Source organism: Equus asinus, chromosome 8 (genome assembly GCF_041296235.1).
Source record: "Equus asinus isolate D_3611 breed Donkey chromosome 8, EquAss-T2T_v2, whole genome shotgun sequence".
NCBI lineage: Eukaryota > Metazoa > Chordata > Mammalia > Perissodactyla > Equidae > Equus > Equus asinus.
Window position 1 is genome coordinate 75,242,338 of NC_091797.1, and position 15,928 is coordinate 75,258,265.

At 48.2% G+C, this 15,928-nt stretch overlaps 1 protein-coding gene across 1 annotated transcript in view; it reads right to left on the reverse strand.

Annotated features, from left to right (window-relative positions):
* The window catches only part of DNAH10 (dynein axonemal heavy chain 10), a 139,186-nt gene that overhangs the window by 121,232 nt on the left and 2,026 nt on the right, over positions 1-15,928 (reverse strand). The window contains exons 2-7 of the mRNA XM_014858817.3: positions 13,798-13,884; positions 11,143-11,243; positions 9,933-10,041; positions 7,351-7,466; positions 4,672-4,888; positions 350-507 (exon numbers count right to left, since the gene is read on the reverse strand). Coding sequence (XP_014714303.2) covers positions 350-507; positions 4,672-4,888; positions 7,351-7,466; positions 9,933-10,041; positions 11,143-11,243; positions 13,798-13,884 — 788 coding nt within the window. The remainder of the gene's footprint in view (positions 1-349; positions 508-4,671; positions 4,889-7,350; positions 7,467-9,932; positions 10,042-11,142; positions 11,244-13,797; positions 13,885-15,928) is intronic.

Here is a 15,928-nt window from a genome sequence, read left to right on the forward strand (position 1 = left end):
CAGACTCCTGATCAAACCACACCTGAAACCAGCCCTGCCTCTGGACTTTTCAGTTGTGTGAGCCAACAAATTCTCTTTCTTGTTCAAGCCAGCTGGGTTGGGTTTCCTGTTCCTGGAAGCCCAAGCAACCTGACCAATACACAGTATTATCTTTATCAATCTGAGGAGCTGTCTGGTAGCACACTAACATCAGAATGATATCTTGGGTATGTTTACTTTGATCTTTTAAGGAGGTCACAAAACAGTAAGAAGAGAGGCTGGGTCACACAGATCCCCAGACTCTTGGCTCTTTCTCGGGGCGGCAGTCATGAGCTGTAACAGGGATCTTGGAAGGCAGTGCACAAGTTACCTGAGGTGTCTTTTTCAGCTGGCCCTCGACAGCTGCAGATATCTGATTCAACCAGTTTATCACACATTGTTCCAAGATCTCAACGGTTTCCGGGTCAGCAGCCAGCTCAGACACCTCGCCCTCGACATTGATGCTTGGCATTTCTAACTTGATCTCACCTGGTGGAATCAAAACAGTGAGTCAGCCACTCGTTCAGAAAAATGATTACAGATAACGACGTTCAAGTTAATCAGTGGCTCTCGTCTCCATACATTAATATAATAAGATCTGATATATTTTCTGTTCTAATCTGTGCAGCTCTCACTCTCTTCCATTAGAATGTAACTAAAACATTTTAGATCATTGTTCCAGTGTTAAGCTTGATCAAAATGATTTAGTTATTTAAGATGTTCCTGAATTTACAACCTAGTGATCTCCATTTAAAAACTGAACAACTAATCATAGCTCAACAGATACTTGAGAAAACCTCCAGCGTGAAACAGATAGCCCAAGATAAACCAGAAACCATGAGCTCAGAGGAAATTGGGATAACGTAAAGAAAAGAAGAAAAAATTTTAAATCCCAACTATTAGTCTCAGAGATTTGAGACAATATGGCATCCATCAAACAAGAACAGAATGCTGTGGGAAAGGTGCAATCCCAGAATAAGGGGTCTTAAAAATTAAAAATATGATGGCTAATATGAAAAATTTGACCAAATGTTGGGGAGATAAAAGTGGGGAAAAAGCACAGGAAAGTAGATAACAAAAACAGACACGGAAAATACAAGAGGAAAGATGAGAAACAGAGTCAACAGCCTCCACCCGACAGGCATATGGGCAAGAGAGAACAGGGACCAACAGCGGGGTAAATCATCCAGAGACTTGTCCAGACAGACAGCGGGGTCCTCAGACTGAAAACAGAGAGCGCTGAGCAAGCAAGTGGAAAGCGCCCCACAAAGGCCCGTCCCCATGACAGCAGGAGGAAGAGCCAGCCCTGAACGTTCACACAAAAGGGAGGAGAAAATGACAGGCCGCCTAAAAAAAGAAAAACTGGAAGAGCGTCCAGTTTCTCATCAAGAACGCTGGACGCTAGAAAATGATGAAGAAAACTGTATTTAAAGTTCTGTGCTAAAATTATTTTCAACTTAGACGTCTATACCCAGACGAATTACAGCTGTCCCCCTTTATCTGAGGGGCTATGTTCCAAGACCGCCAGGGCACGCCTGACACCACGGACAGCATGGAGCCCGACACAGACTGTGCTTTTTCCCGTCCATACACACCTATGATAGAGTTTCATTTACAAATCAGGCACAGTAAGAGATTAACAACAATAACTAATAACAAATTGGAACAAGTATAACAATATACTGTAATAAAAGTTACCGTAGATCTTAGCAACCTCAGCATTTGATTTTTTTCTTTCCTCCTTAAGTCGAGAACTTTCACCTTTTCCCTTAAAGGAAGCACTTTTTGGCTTCTCTTTGGCGCATCTGAATTGCCAGCATCACTCCTCCTGCGCTCTGGGGCCATTATGAAGTAAAATAAGGGTGACTTGAACACAAGCACTGCGATATTGTGACAGTCGATCTGATAACTGAGGCGGCTGCTAAGTGACTGACGGGCAGGTAGCGTATACAGCACGGATGCGCTGAACAAAGGGAAGAGTCACGTCCCGGGTGGGACAGAGTGCGACAGCATGAGACTTTATCACCTACTCAGAATGGTGCACAATTTAAAACTTACAAATTGTTCATTTCTGGAATTTTCCATGTAATATTTTCAGACATTGGTTGACCACGGGTAACTGGAACCATGGATAAGGGGAGACTACTGTATTAACTAACTGTGAAGATAGAATAAAGTCATTTTCAGACGTGCAAGTTCTCATACAATTATTTCCCACACACCTTTTCTCAGGAAGTTACTTAAGGATGTATTCCTGCACAATGAGGGAGTAAAACCCAACTAGAGAAAAAGACCTGGGATCCAGGAAACACTGCATCTGGGATGACAGTCGCAGAACATGCTGAGAGAGCAATTAGCCCACATTGCATCAGGGGAGCTAGGACACTGAGAAGGATACCTAATAACACTAGGGGCCTTTGCAAAAACAAAAACAAAGAGGACTGTACAAGATATTATTCATAGGATACTTTAAGAAAAGAATGGCAACCAAGAATGCTGGAGGAGGAAGGGAAAGGCTGGACAAGAAAGGAAAGACTATCAAGATGTACTGCCCTGCTCTGCCGGAAACGATACTCCCATAGCCGTAACAATGTAGAAACAGGGTTTACTGTCTAATGCACGGAAGGAATGCAACTTTAATGGATGCCGGCAGCAGGGGAGGGAAGGAGGGAGGAAATCCTCATCATCGTGCCAGGAAATAACACCGAACGTCCGCAATTAGGAACCAGCAGCAGTGTCGGCACATACTCTAGAGACAAGGCAGGAAATATCAACAGAAACAGACAAAGAATTAAAGAAGTTGCCACGAGGGAGCGGAATGGATGGCAGGGCGGGGGGGAGCGTCAGTTTTTCAACTCTCTGGTATCTGTTAGTACTATTTAATTTTTAAAAACTTTATGTATGCATTACTTTAAGAAAATATTATATATATACATATTTACATACATATATTTATTATATATTTAATATAAGTATATCTGCTATAAGCATGCTAATATAATATATTAAAAACTCCACAACAGATTACACGGCATCTATTATCTCATGCATCCTAAAGCAAAAGGGTAACAGATCTTTTTAAATTGACAGCCAATACTCTGCACAAAGCCATTCATAAATGTCCCATGTGTAAAAACAAATTTCTTCCCTGAGACGATAGGATAGAACAGGGGTTGGCGAACATTCTCTTAAAGCTCCAGACAGGAAATATTTTCGGCTTTGCAGACCAAGAGGGAAAACTGAGGAGAGAGTGTAGGTCCTTAAATAATCATTTAAAATCTAACCGTTTAAAATGATGACCGCTGTTCCTAGCCCACGGGCCACACAAAAACGGACAGCGGGTTGGGCTCGGCTCTGCGCCCTGACCGCCGACCCCAGCGACAGAATATTAATCCATCTGCTTCTCTGGTGTTTTAAATAGTAGACGCTCGTTGTAGAAAAATACAAAAAAAAAGACAGAAAAACCATCCTACTGTCACGGCCTAGTCAGTGATAGTCGCCGATAACATTTTAGAGCATTTCCTTTCAGCATTTTATCTAAAACACAAAAATATTTTCACTCATTTGCTTTTTACATCAAAAACAAGATGCACAGATCGTATGAAAGATTACGAGAAACGACGTTTCCCATCTCCGCTATTTTATACCAATTCAAGGAGAGAGAGAGGAAGGTCAGGCAGACACACGAAGAGATGGTCCCAAAGGCAGTGAAGGAAACAGAGACAGCAAGGGAGAAATCGCACTTTGGGGAAAAAAATAATAACACCATTCTAAAACAGAAGGCTAAAAAGCGCTTCCACGGCAGCTTGTAAAGTTTGGACCTCTACGCTGTGTCCGGCCTTCTCATTCCCAACAGAGAAAACTCCTACAAAGCGGGAGGTGTTCAATCTCACTTTAAGGGGGAAAAAGCTTATTTTCCTAGACTAGCGATGCCACCTTACGGGCCCTAACACAGCCCTTGCTGAGAAACGCTCTGTTGGCGTTTCACCATGTGGGACTCTCTCCGCCAACCTCTCCACCTTCCTGTTCCCCACTCACGACACCCACTCTCCCATCCACCCAGGCTCTGCGAGTCTAGCCCTGCCACCCACCCCATCTAATGAGCTGCAGAGCAACTCTGTCCAACAGTAGCTGCTGCAGGCCCACCACGTGTGGGGCCCTGGGCTGTGGACACAAAGATAACTAAGCCAGGACCCAGCCATCAAGTCATAGCAACCCCACTCTTTCCAACCTCCCTTCATTTGTTCAGGCCCTTCCCCCTGCCTCAAATGCCCTTGCTCCCAAGCTCCACCTACTAAAGCTTCCCCATCCTTTTAGGTGAAGCCAAATGCCACCTCCTTCAGGAAGTCTCCTTTGATTTCTCCCCAACTTCTCCAACATGGTCTCCCTTTTCCAAATCCTAAAGGCCCTAATATCTTCCTCAAGCTCCTTTTCTGTCGTAGTTCTTTAGGCACCAGATTATGAGATCCCTGAGGGCAAGGACTCATCACTCCTCTTCGTGTCTCTCACAGTGACCACCAGCTCAGTGTCTTTCACACAGGGTGCAAACAAGAACGATCATAAATTGAAACAAAAAAGCTCCTGGACTCTTCAATTGCCTTCTTCAAGTGAACTCCTCATGTGTAACTGAGGAGGAGAGAAAGGAAGCCTCACCTTCAAGTTGCTGCATTGTCCTTTGAATACTGTTTGCAAATTTCTGGATGTTCATTAAAAACTCATCCCGTATTAACTGGATGCTGTGATATTCCACCGCTTCCCCGGGCATGCTGGGAAGCTCCGTTTCATACTCCGAGGAGTCAGAGATTTCTCCAGACGTGAAGCCCATGCTTGTGTCCTTGTGCTGATTGAATGACAAAGCCGGCAAGAAGACCTGAAACGCCAAGTTCGTGAAACAAATCACACGACGTCCAATCATTCATAAGCTGCCTCCAGCTTTGAATGTTCTATGACAGGGGGTACAAATACAGCAACAAAGTGGAAACTACTCAAGCCCAGAGCAACAGGTCTAAAGAGAGAGAAATTATATTTGACTTAAAACGACCCAAGGGTAAAGCATTTGAACCAACCCGAGGTGACCACCCGGAAGACAATATTGAATTTCTCTAGCTGCCACCAGCCACAGGGCAGCTAAATCAGAAACTGGGACAGGGAAGTGAGGAACCATGTGTTAACCCACCCGCCCAGCTCCACGCTAGCTCATGTGAAGGTGAAAATAAAGACGGTGCTGAGGACGCGGGTTTTTGAAATGCAGCTGAGGACGGAAGCCCGCATTTGTGAAGTCACTCGACTGCAGTTACAAAGCTCACCCCCACACAAAAGGCCTGTGGCTTTGTTTGGCTGGTTGGTTGGGTTTGGGTTTGGGTTTTTAGTTTTGCCTATTTTCCTTAAAATTTGATACACCTTTTAAGACTCTTTTAATCCACATGTACTTCCAGTTTAACGAAGGACCCAGGAGGTGCGACCCGCAGGGTCTCCCGGCCTGGACTGTGCTGACTTCGCGTCCACAGTGGAGTTCAGCAAGCTCCTCTGTTGGCAGCCCCCTGACGCTCAGTGTCTAGATCCGTAAACCCACTGGGAGGTCACAACCAAAATTTTCTCGTTGGAAAATTTCTCTTTTCTCCAGCTGAAATACTTCTATAAGGAGCCGCCCCTCTCATCTGCGGTTGGATCACCCCGTGTATCCCACATAGGGAAGGCGCAATAAACGCTTGGATCCTTCTCTTTCTTTGCCCAATTTTCAGAATAACAAATTGGTTCCCTACCAGCCTGCCCCCTGGCTTCCCTCCTTCCTCCATCTCCTCCTCCTCTCTTCTCTCCCTTGCTTGTTTCATCAGCCCCTTGGCTTGACACCATCTCCGGGCCGACGGCTCCCATGTTTTAAAGGATCGCTCTGGTTGGCGTGTGCAGATGGTAGTGTAGGGATCAGAGCAGAAGCTGGAAGATCTATCAGGAGCCAAGTGCAACAGTCCCAGCCAAGGAGGATATCAAGGTCACCCTGGCCACCTTATCCAAAATTTTAAAAGCCCCGCCTTTCCTACCTGCCAATGTTCCCCACCCCCCACTTCCTGGCTTCATCTTTCTCCGGAACTCCTATTGCTGTCTAGCATACTGTATATTTTCTCATTGATCTTCTTTAACGTAAATCTCCCTGACTAGGATGTAAGCTCCGTGAGGCAGAGACCTTGATGCATTGTTCCCTGTTGTGGAATACAGTAGTTGCTCAATAAATATTTGCTGGAGGAACACCTCCAGTTCTCTCCTGAGCTCCAGACTTACACATCCGGCCTCACACCTCAACTTGGATTCTGGGAGGCCGCCCAAGCTCAACACGTGCAAAACAGAATTCTTGGTTTTCCCTCCAGACCTGTCTTCCCCATCCACCCCATCTCAGTAATGACCCCACCATCCCCCCAGCTACGCAAGCCCAAGTCCTAGGAGTTATTCTCAATGCTCTCTTTTCCTAAACCCCCGTAATCAAGTCATCAGCAAGTCCTATTGGCTCCATCGCCAACATATTCTTGACACCGTCTGCTCCCCACTCCCTCTCCTGATTGAATTCTGGAGCCTAAACAACCATCACCCTCCAGCTGGACTCTTCCACAGCCTCCCATTAGGTCTACTCTTCCCTTAAGCTCTGGGCCCCACTCTCACAATACAGTTTTCACACAACAGGCAGAGGAAAACTGCAGACTGGAGCATGCTATTCCCCTGGTTCAAACCTACCTTCCATTCCAAACTTCCTCCACTACTCTCCAGCCACACTGGCCATGCTTCTGTTCCTGGACCCAGTTAAGTCTGCTCCTGCCTCAGGACCTTTGCACATGCTATTTTCTCTACCTAGGATGCTCTTCCTCCAAATCCTCACATGTCTGACGCCTTCAGTTCTCAATTCAATGCCACTTCCTCAGAGGGGCTTTTCCTGAGCACCCCAGTTCCACCCTATTACATTTCCCTAATAATCTATCATTAGCGGAATTAGCCTGCTTATGAGTTGTCTATCGTTTGTCTCTGAAGAAAGCTCAGATATCGCCTCCTCATGAGGCAGTCCCATACCACCACCACCTCCCCACACATGGTCTATTTCCATCACATTACTAGGGTTTATTGAACTTTGCCACCTGTCACTACCCGATATTTTCTGGCTACATGTTTGTGTTTTGTGTCTTTCCCCATACAAGCTCCGAGGGCGCAGGGATGTCATTGGTCCTGCTCACCGCTCCACCCTCAGGACCCAGGGCAGCACCACGGCAGTGAACTACCCATTTGTGGAATAAATGAACCAGATGCCTTAATCTCTAAAAATGCTGGGATTTCTCCCCCGTCCACGGTTACCTGACATATAATGTCCCTCAGAAAATGAAGCACATTTGCATTCACGATTCCGTACTCCAGCGTTTCGGGCATAATTTCCATAGCTTCCTTCATGTCGGTCGCCTCCAAGATGGTCTCTAAGTGGGAAGAGGCAGAGAGCGGGGTGAGCGGGGAGAAGCAGGCCCAAGCACTTCATCGTGTGCGGGCCCGCTCATCCCAAGCAGCCACAAAGGGCCGTTCCCGTCACAGGCCCAGACTCAGCACGCACGCTGGTCTCTGTTCAGACGAACCCCTCAGCCACGGGAACCTGAAATCAATCCGAGCACCGGGGTTCGCAGGTCCACACAGCAGCGCTGAGCGCCACACACGAGCTGATCTGGTGGGAGTGTCTAAAGCCGGACAAGAAGAGGAACGATTGGGGTTTTCTAGAAGCGTTAGTTGGGCTCCGTGCTTTGCCTGCCTCCCCACTCCCATCACTGCCTCCCCAGCTCATCGCCAAAGCACCTTGTGAGACACGGGGTTTTTTAAAGACATATTTGCTAACAGTCTACCCTTCTGACCAGGTGCGATTTGACACCTATTTACTTCATCCAACCAAAAACCAGGCAGCAGGGGGCACATCTGACAGTCACCGGGACACCTCCCTCAATCGAGCTGGGAAACAGATGGAGAGAGGACAAATACATCAGCTGAGGCGATTCTTTCACCAGCTCCGGTCTTTATGCCTTTCCGCGTCTGTGTAGACGAGCCCTGATCTTTAATACATTTCTTTATATCAAACACTTCTTGACTTAAGCAAATTTATTTTAAAAGGAAACTACGTAAAAACCCAGTATCAGAAAGAAAGACAGCTTGGCATCAATCAAAGATAACCGTAAAAAAACAAACATGATGGGGGCCGGCCTGGTGGTGCAGCGGTTAAGTGCGCACGTTCCGCTTCTTGGATCCTGGGTGCGGACATGGCACCGCTTGGCAAAAGCCATGCTGTGGTAGGCGTCCCACGTATAAAGTAGAGGAAGATGGGCATGGATGTTAGCTCAGGGCCAGTCTTCCTCAGCAAAAAGAGGAGGATTGGCAGCCGATGTTAGCTCAAGGCTACTCTTCCTCAAAAAAAAAAAACAAATATGATGAGAATGGATCGTTAAATTCATTTACTAAATGAATTTATCAGTAATTCTCAGTCTCAAAGTCAGGCCAGACACCGCTGCCCCCCGCCCAAGGTCGACAGGTCGTGATTAAAGTTGTCATGTCGGAAAGCACGGAGCTGAGACCGGCTCCTCAGAGGAGAACCATAACGGGAACAGCACACTCCAGAGAGAGCACAGGGCGATTTCATGCTGGGCCTCTGACATCACCTTTCTTACTTCTTGTTCCCCCGACTTGGGAAGAACGAATTGCAGAAGCTCAGAGCTTAGCAGGGAGGTCGTGACCCAAAGTGCCAGCAAATTCAAAAAAGAAAAAAAAAGGCAACATAAGATTTGTTCTAGAATTTAGAGTGAGTCCTAAAATGTAACTAGGCACGATCGATATAGGTTGGAGGGGAGGCAAAGGCAGAAGAAATGGGGAAAGTGCAGGTGGGGAGAGCAGAGAGTCAGCCTGAATCGAATGCGGCAAGAGGAAGAGCCAGGGGTCAGAAGAGACCAGAGAGCAACAATTGCTGGGGGAGTCACTAAAAAAGCCCAGGTGCTGTGCAGGACGGACGAGCACAGAGGGAGCACCATGCCCCAGAGTTACCCTGCAGGATGAGCCTGGCCTCTGAGCAGCCCTTCCATTTTAAAGCACACAGCCCCGCAGAGAAAACCCCGACAGCTCATCTTATAGTCGGGGCCGCATCACTTTGAATCTCCCTCTGTCTGTTATAAACAGAACTAAGGATATGTTAATACAGTGGGTTCTTCTCATTGGCAGGGGTTCTGGTCTGTGAAGTCACCACGAACACTGAATTAGTGATTACGGAGCCACTGCTCCCAGGGGAACCACAGGGTTAGGTCCCTGTCACAAGATTTTCGTCAACCATCAATATATAAGCGCGCTTCACGCATCGTCCCGTGTAAACACACCTTATTTAACGGAATTGTTGGTTCATTGACATCGGACTCACGGCCCATGGCATTGTCACTCGCGGCTGAACGAAGCTCCTGGAACGCACGTGTTTTCTCCCTGAGCCCATCCCAGCCTCCCTGCGCTCGGGAACACTCGACAGGCTGAAGCACTACCTTCCGGGGCCATTTTAAGCAGTGAAATCACCAACAAAAAGCACAAAAATGTGAAAACTGTGGCACCGAACAGCTCATGCTGAGGACGCGTGTTTCCAGTGTGAGCTGAAACAGGAAGGCAGAGTGTCGCTGGGAACCAGGTGGCTGGTGACGCATTTTCCCCATCTGCGCATGTCCGAATGGGACCAGGAAAACACTGCGAGTACTGATCTGGGGGTTACCAAAAAATCTTAGGGAGTAGGTGAACTGCAAACACCGAGTCCATGAACAATGAGGATCGACTGTACCAAGAAAAAGGTCTGTTCTCGAGAACATGTAGAAATTAAGAATCGCACACGTCTACACACCATCTGCGCGTACACACACACATACTCACTGGAAATGTACCTTTCGTATTTCTGAGGAAAAATACCACATTCTGGTCCAGAAACTCCTCAGGAACAGGAGTGCAAAGCACATGGAGGTGCGTCTTTTCCACGACGTGCTTAACGATTTTCTGAAACAAGGGGAACAAAAAGCCATCACGCGGAGACACGCCCGTCCACCCACACACCCTGGTGCCCGAGTGCCCTGAGCTCGTCTCATTCCTGACATCGCAGCCGCTGCGCGTGGCACCAGGGGACCACACCCGTGAGCTCACTCACACCCAGACTCTGAACGCTCAGCCTGACCTCCTCCTAAGTGGCCAGCGCAGCTGCACTTGAATAAACTGACCTGGGAAAGTCTCAGGAGGGCGCTTTTCTAAGCTACAAATTGCAACCAACCAGGGCTGAGTTCGGTTTTAGGGTAGGGGCATATTTACAGAGCAACTAAGTGTAGTTTCATTGAGCACAGCCCAGGCCAGAGGCTCAATCCCAACTTTAAGCTCCCGCCGTGGGCTGCGTGCAGTAAAGGGTTAACTCGGCAGGCCTGGGTGGCCCTGAACCAGCTCCTGGGTGACAAGCTCTAAGCTTTTGGAACGTCCTGCCTGATGTGAGTGTCTCTGTATACCTGGCGCCTTAGTCACGCCGGACAGTTTATGCCAACAACGTGACGCCTGGCGACTGCGTGTTCTTGTTTGCTGGGGGCACTGGGTCCCACTGCACTAGTGTGACCTCTGGAGGGGCTGGAAACGAGTAACTAAGGTCAGTCCTGTGGGCACATCCTGCCTACGTGACTGACCCTCAACAAAAACCCTGGACGCAGAGGCACAGGTGAGCTTTCCTGATTGACAAGACTTTCCGTGTGCTGTCACACGTAGTTGCCGGGAGAATTAACACCGTCCATGCAACTCACTGGGAGAAGGCAGGTGGAAGCTGGCCCCTGTTTTCTCCTGGACTTTTTCTTTGTTCTATGTGTCTTTTCTTTGTTGATTCCGATCTGTATCCTTTCACTGAAATAAACTATAACCAGGAGTAAAAAGCTTTCCTGGGTCCTGTGAGCCATTCTAGTGAATCATTCGATCTGAGAGTGGTCTTGGGGACTCCCAACACGAGATTCGCACATCTCCATTCCAGTGTGATAAGTTCCCTGTAGGAATTGTGTCAGTCACCCAGTCTCATCCGATGCATTAAATTCCCACTCCCCCCCCACAAGGAGGAGAAAGAGCGGGGCGTACTTTGGTGGGGAGGTTTTCCAAACTCTCTTTGTCCACTTCTTCATCCTCTGTGCTGATTATAGACTGATATGTGGAATTGCTTCTCAGCTGAAAATTCTTAGCTGCAAAACATTATTCAATGTGCAAGATGAAATAATTGGAAAATTAGGTTTCCTACCATCAAGACCAGACCTGGATCTTGTACCAGAGCATATTTCATTCAACAGGCATATTAGCAAAAAGGTGTAGATACATTTTTCACAAATGAATCCTACTGGGGCCTTGACTGGTGCTATAATTAGGAGAAGCACATTGCATTTGTGATGGGTCCTCGATAGGAAATGTAACATGTGTGTGTGTGTGTGTGTTGTGTGTGTGTGTGAGTGTGTTGTGTGTGTGTGTGGCTTCCAGCTACAGTGTCCTAGAGTGACTGCTCAGATTTTCACTTAAAAAAGGGTTTTATTCTTAGGATGAGAATTATAGCTAATGTTAGCATTTACTCCTTTTTCACTATGAAACTAGAAACTCGTGGGGGATGAAAAGAAAAGTAATCTAAATAAAATGCTCGTCTATCTCTCCAGTCTGCTGTAACCAGTGCAGATCTGGAAACCTCGGAGGGTGCCAGGCACAGCCCTGAGAGTTTCCAATGGATCCAGTGATTACAGAGAAGGGAGAGTTTCCCTGGACCGTCTGGCTCTTATTTCGAAAGGCACTGTGCAAAGTCAGTTGGCTTTGGAATCCAATCAACGTGTGGGGTCCGATCCTCTCTACTATTGGTTTTCTCATCCGTAAAATGGGACAGTAACATCGCCTGCTCAGACGCTGGAGGATTAGGTTACAGCACGGTTAAGCAGCCAGCACGCCGCCTGGGAGAGGAAATGGTCTACAGCCAGCAGTCCCAACACTCTCAGAGCACGACCAAGAGCCTGCAGTCAAAAATACTTACTAACGTACCTCGTGCCACAGACCTGTACACTTAGAAGCAGTTAAAATGGTAAAATTTATGTTACGTATATTTTACCACAATAAAAAGAAGAGAAAAAAATATGCTTAAATATTGACTTGGAATTAATGCTAATTTGCTTTGTCAGAGAAGACTTTCCTGCCCTTTCTCTCCACGCAGCCTCCTCCCACCCAAGCCTTTCCTGTTCGCGGATTTACTGCTGCTGAAAGCAGTGCGCATTAGCAGAAGGCCCTCGGTAAATACGGCTGCGGCCCTTGGAACCACCATCCGTCTCACCAAAAGCCAACTTCGGCCTCGGTAACAATGTACTGCCTTCATTTCTAAACCTGTGGTCCTCTCCCGCCAATCTTTACTATGGAGGGGATTACATTTTGGTTAAAAATAAATTCTTCTGACAAACTAAAGTTGACTAAAGCAGACACTGGACATCACCAAAATCCTTTTTCTCCTCTGACTTCCAGACCTTGTTAAGGTGGTGCATCTAATCTACAGCTTCTGCTTTGTGTGAGGGAGGGTGAGCGACGGGACAAACGGGGGCGGGCAGGTTGCTTAGCTCTGCTGGCGACCTGGCCTGTCTGGGGCAGGGTTCTCAGTCCCGGACTATTGACGCTTGGGGCTGCATCGCTCTTGGTTGTGAACGGCTGTCCTGTGCATCGTCAGCTGGTCAGCAGCATCTCTGGCCTCCAGCCACCAGATGCCAGTAACACCCACCCTCCAGCTGTGACAACCTTAAGTGTCTCCAGACAGTGGCAAATGTCCCCTGGGGGCCAAAATCGCCCCTGGCTGAGAACCACTGCTGTAGAGAACTGGGTCAAAGCATGTAGCCAAAGCCACTTTGTCACTACAGGACAAACACCTCAAAGCCTGCAGGGATCGACGGTGTCGTGGCACCAAGTGTGTTTACAGCAACGGCCCTAGTTTAGACACGTCAACTGAACAGCCGTAAAATGCTTGACTCGCACTTCAGATGCACCAAAAGAAATGGCATCTGGAGTCCCCAGGGCGAAGGCTTCCCTGCAAAAGACGGTACATGCCCTGTGTTCTTGTTGAGCTCTCTGAGACACGGCCTATACGAGGACAGGCATTTTCATGTTATGTTCTTCACTGGATGCAATAGTTCCCCTCCCCCCAGAATAGATGTCCACCCAGAACCTCAGACTGTGACCGTATTTGGAAATAGGGTCTTGCAGATGTAATTAGTTAAGATGAGGTCTCACTGGGGAGGGTGAGCCCTAAATTTAATGACTGATTCCTTTTTAAGAGAAAGGAGAGCGCGATTCAGAGACAGACACACAGCATGAGGACAGTCACGTGACGACAGAGGCAGAGAGTGGAGCGATGCGGCCACCCGCCAAGGACTGACGGCAACCACCAGGAGCTGGAGGCAGCAGGAAGGACCCTCCCTGGAGCCTTCAGAGGGAGCACGGCCGCGTCACACCTGGATTTGGTGTCTGGAGGACTCCTGCCCCCCAGAACCGGGAGAGAATACATGTCTGCTGTTCTGAGCCACCCAGTTTGTGGGCACTTGTGATGGCAGCACCGGGTAACTAATAATGTTCCCGGTAACACCCAGCATTTTCCCTTTTACTTCACCCGTCTCAGCTTCATAAAGATAAAAAGCAGAAAGTGATCCCAGCCCAGACAAGCGGACGTCTCCCTTCCGGGTGAACGCCCCCTCGGTTCTGCTCCCCCCAAGGGCCCCCCTACCACACCTGGTGCTTTATCCACGGGCTCTACTTTTTGAGAATCAGTCTCTTCTTCCCCGTCGTCCTCCTCAGACGGGGCAAGCTTCTCGCTGTCTTTACAGCCACATAAATGGAAAGAAAACAATAAAATGTAATTGTTTCGCTACACGAGACAGCCGATATTTCAGCTCTCCCTGGAGCCGAGGGCTGGGATGTGGTCCACGGAGAGTGGAGGACATCGCAGGCTGTCAGAGGCGGTCATGGAGAGGACGTGACTGCCGGATGACCCTCGAGCTGGCCCCGGGCAGTCAGAGGCTCTCGTCCCCTCCCCTGCCCTTGGAATGCACGTTGTGCCCACCGTTCCCACAGTGGGAGCCATTGCCAAGGACGGATTCTTGAGAGAGCTATGTGTGGTTGGGACCACCTGGACGGCATTGGTGAAGGACCCCGTGAAAGCCTCTACCTAAACTGTTAAGACTCTGGCGGGCTGGGTGGACACCTCCTGGTCTGGCGGCTGCCCCAGACAAACCTCATAAGTAAGTTCCCCTGCTTGTGACACTGCCACCAGCCCATCTGGAGTGGCATGCCTCTTGCATCACTCTCTCCTTGCCCTCTGTACGGGGGCCAGCTTCCAAATCAACACACAGTTGTACAGAAATATTCCATTATTGGACACAGCCTTTCAGTGACACGAAAGGAAGACTAGTGCAAATTCTCCAGGAGATGAAGGACACAAGAAAGACCACGTAGCTACAAGCAGCCCAGAAGAAGTATACATGACCAACATGCATAAAAAACGAGCCTGCACTCCGGTAATTATCATAAAACTGCAAGTCAGAATAAGGAGGCGCAGGCACCTTTCACCTATGGGACTGGCAAAAATCCAAAAGATTGACAACACGCAGTGACGGCAAGGCTGCTGGCAACAGGCACCTCCTCATGGCTGGGTGTGGGCTGGCCGGGCCTTTCCAGAGAGCAGTTGGCACGACCCACCCAAACTCTACATGTCCACGCCCACTCACCCAGGATTCCACTCCTCGAGGTCTAGCCCACAGGAATACAGAAAGGGGACGAAAGGAGGTGTACATGTTACATTGTTTGTACAATAAAATACTGCAGACATGTAACTATCCATTAATCAGGGAGTGGACAAATAAAATATGGTGCATCTCTGTACTTAAATCTGTCAAGTCAGGTAGATCTATAGGTATTGGCATGAAAATTCTCCAAGATATCATTGAGGCGGGACAAGCCACAGACTCATACATGCGATACGATCTTATTTATGATTTTAGGAACTCTCCATATCTCTATATATTGTCATTACATACATATCATTATAGAGAGAAGGATACGGATGACAGAGAGAGAGAGAGAGTCGGGAAAGACCTGGCAGGATGCACAGTAAACTAACAGTGGTTCCCTCTACAGGATTAGAGCTTAAGGCACGGTGTGGGGTTGCTTTTCCACTTTCACTTTATGTAATTCTAAGTTTTGTGAATTTTTAAGAGAATGCCTTCCATTAATACTTGTGTAATCTTTTAAAATGTCAGCAAGTTATTAAATGATATGCACACTATGATTCCACTGTGTTATTTCAGGAAGGAACACATGCTGGCCCGTTAGAAGAGCATCCCGGGCGAGCTGCTGCTGTGTGCACCTTCCTTCCTCAGCACCAGCCTCACCCAGCATCTATTGTCTCCATGCACAGAATTTTTAACCTGGAGCAGAGAAAAGTCGTGACCAGGGGAGGGGCAGAAATAGAGAGAAGAGAGGGATGAAAGGCACGCACTGGTCCTGCTCCGGGTTCTCTGGACAGACCAGAGCCCCCTAAAGGAGCCAATAAAGCTGTCCAAGGGTCTTAGTGAGCCTGTAGGCTTAACAAGCAGAAGGCGAGTGACAACGTGAGACACGGAGCTGGGAGGAGGCCCCCGTCCCCACTGCTGTCCCCAACACAACACCTAAACCCCTTCAGGCGCCTCCAAGGATGGGCAGCTGTGAGTTTCCGGGGACAGCATCCTCGGCGGGGAGAATGTTGGCATTCTCATGATGTAGTGATGGCAGAGAAGAGCAGGAAAAGGAGCAGAAGAGTGAGGGGGATTCAGAGGAAGCCCAGAAACAGGTCACAGCCCGAGGGACATTGCCAAGCACCCTCCAG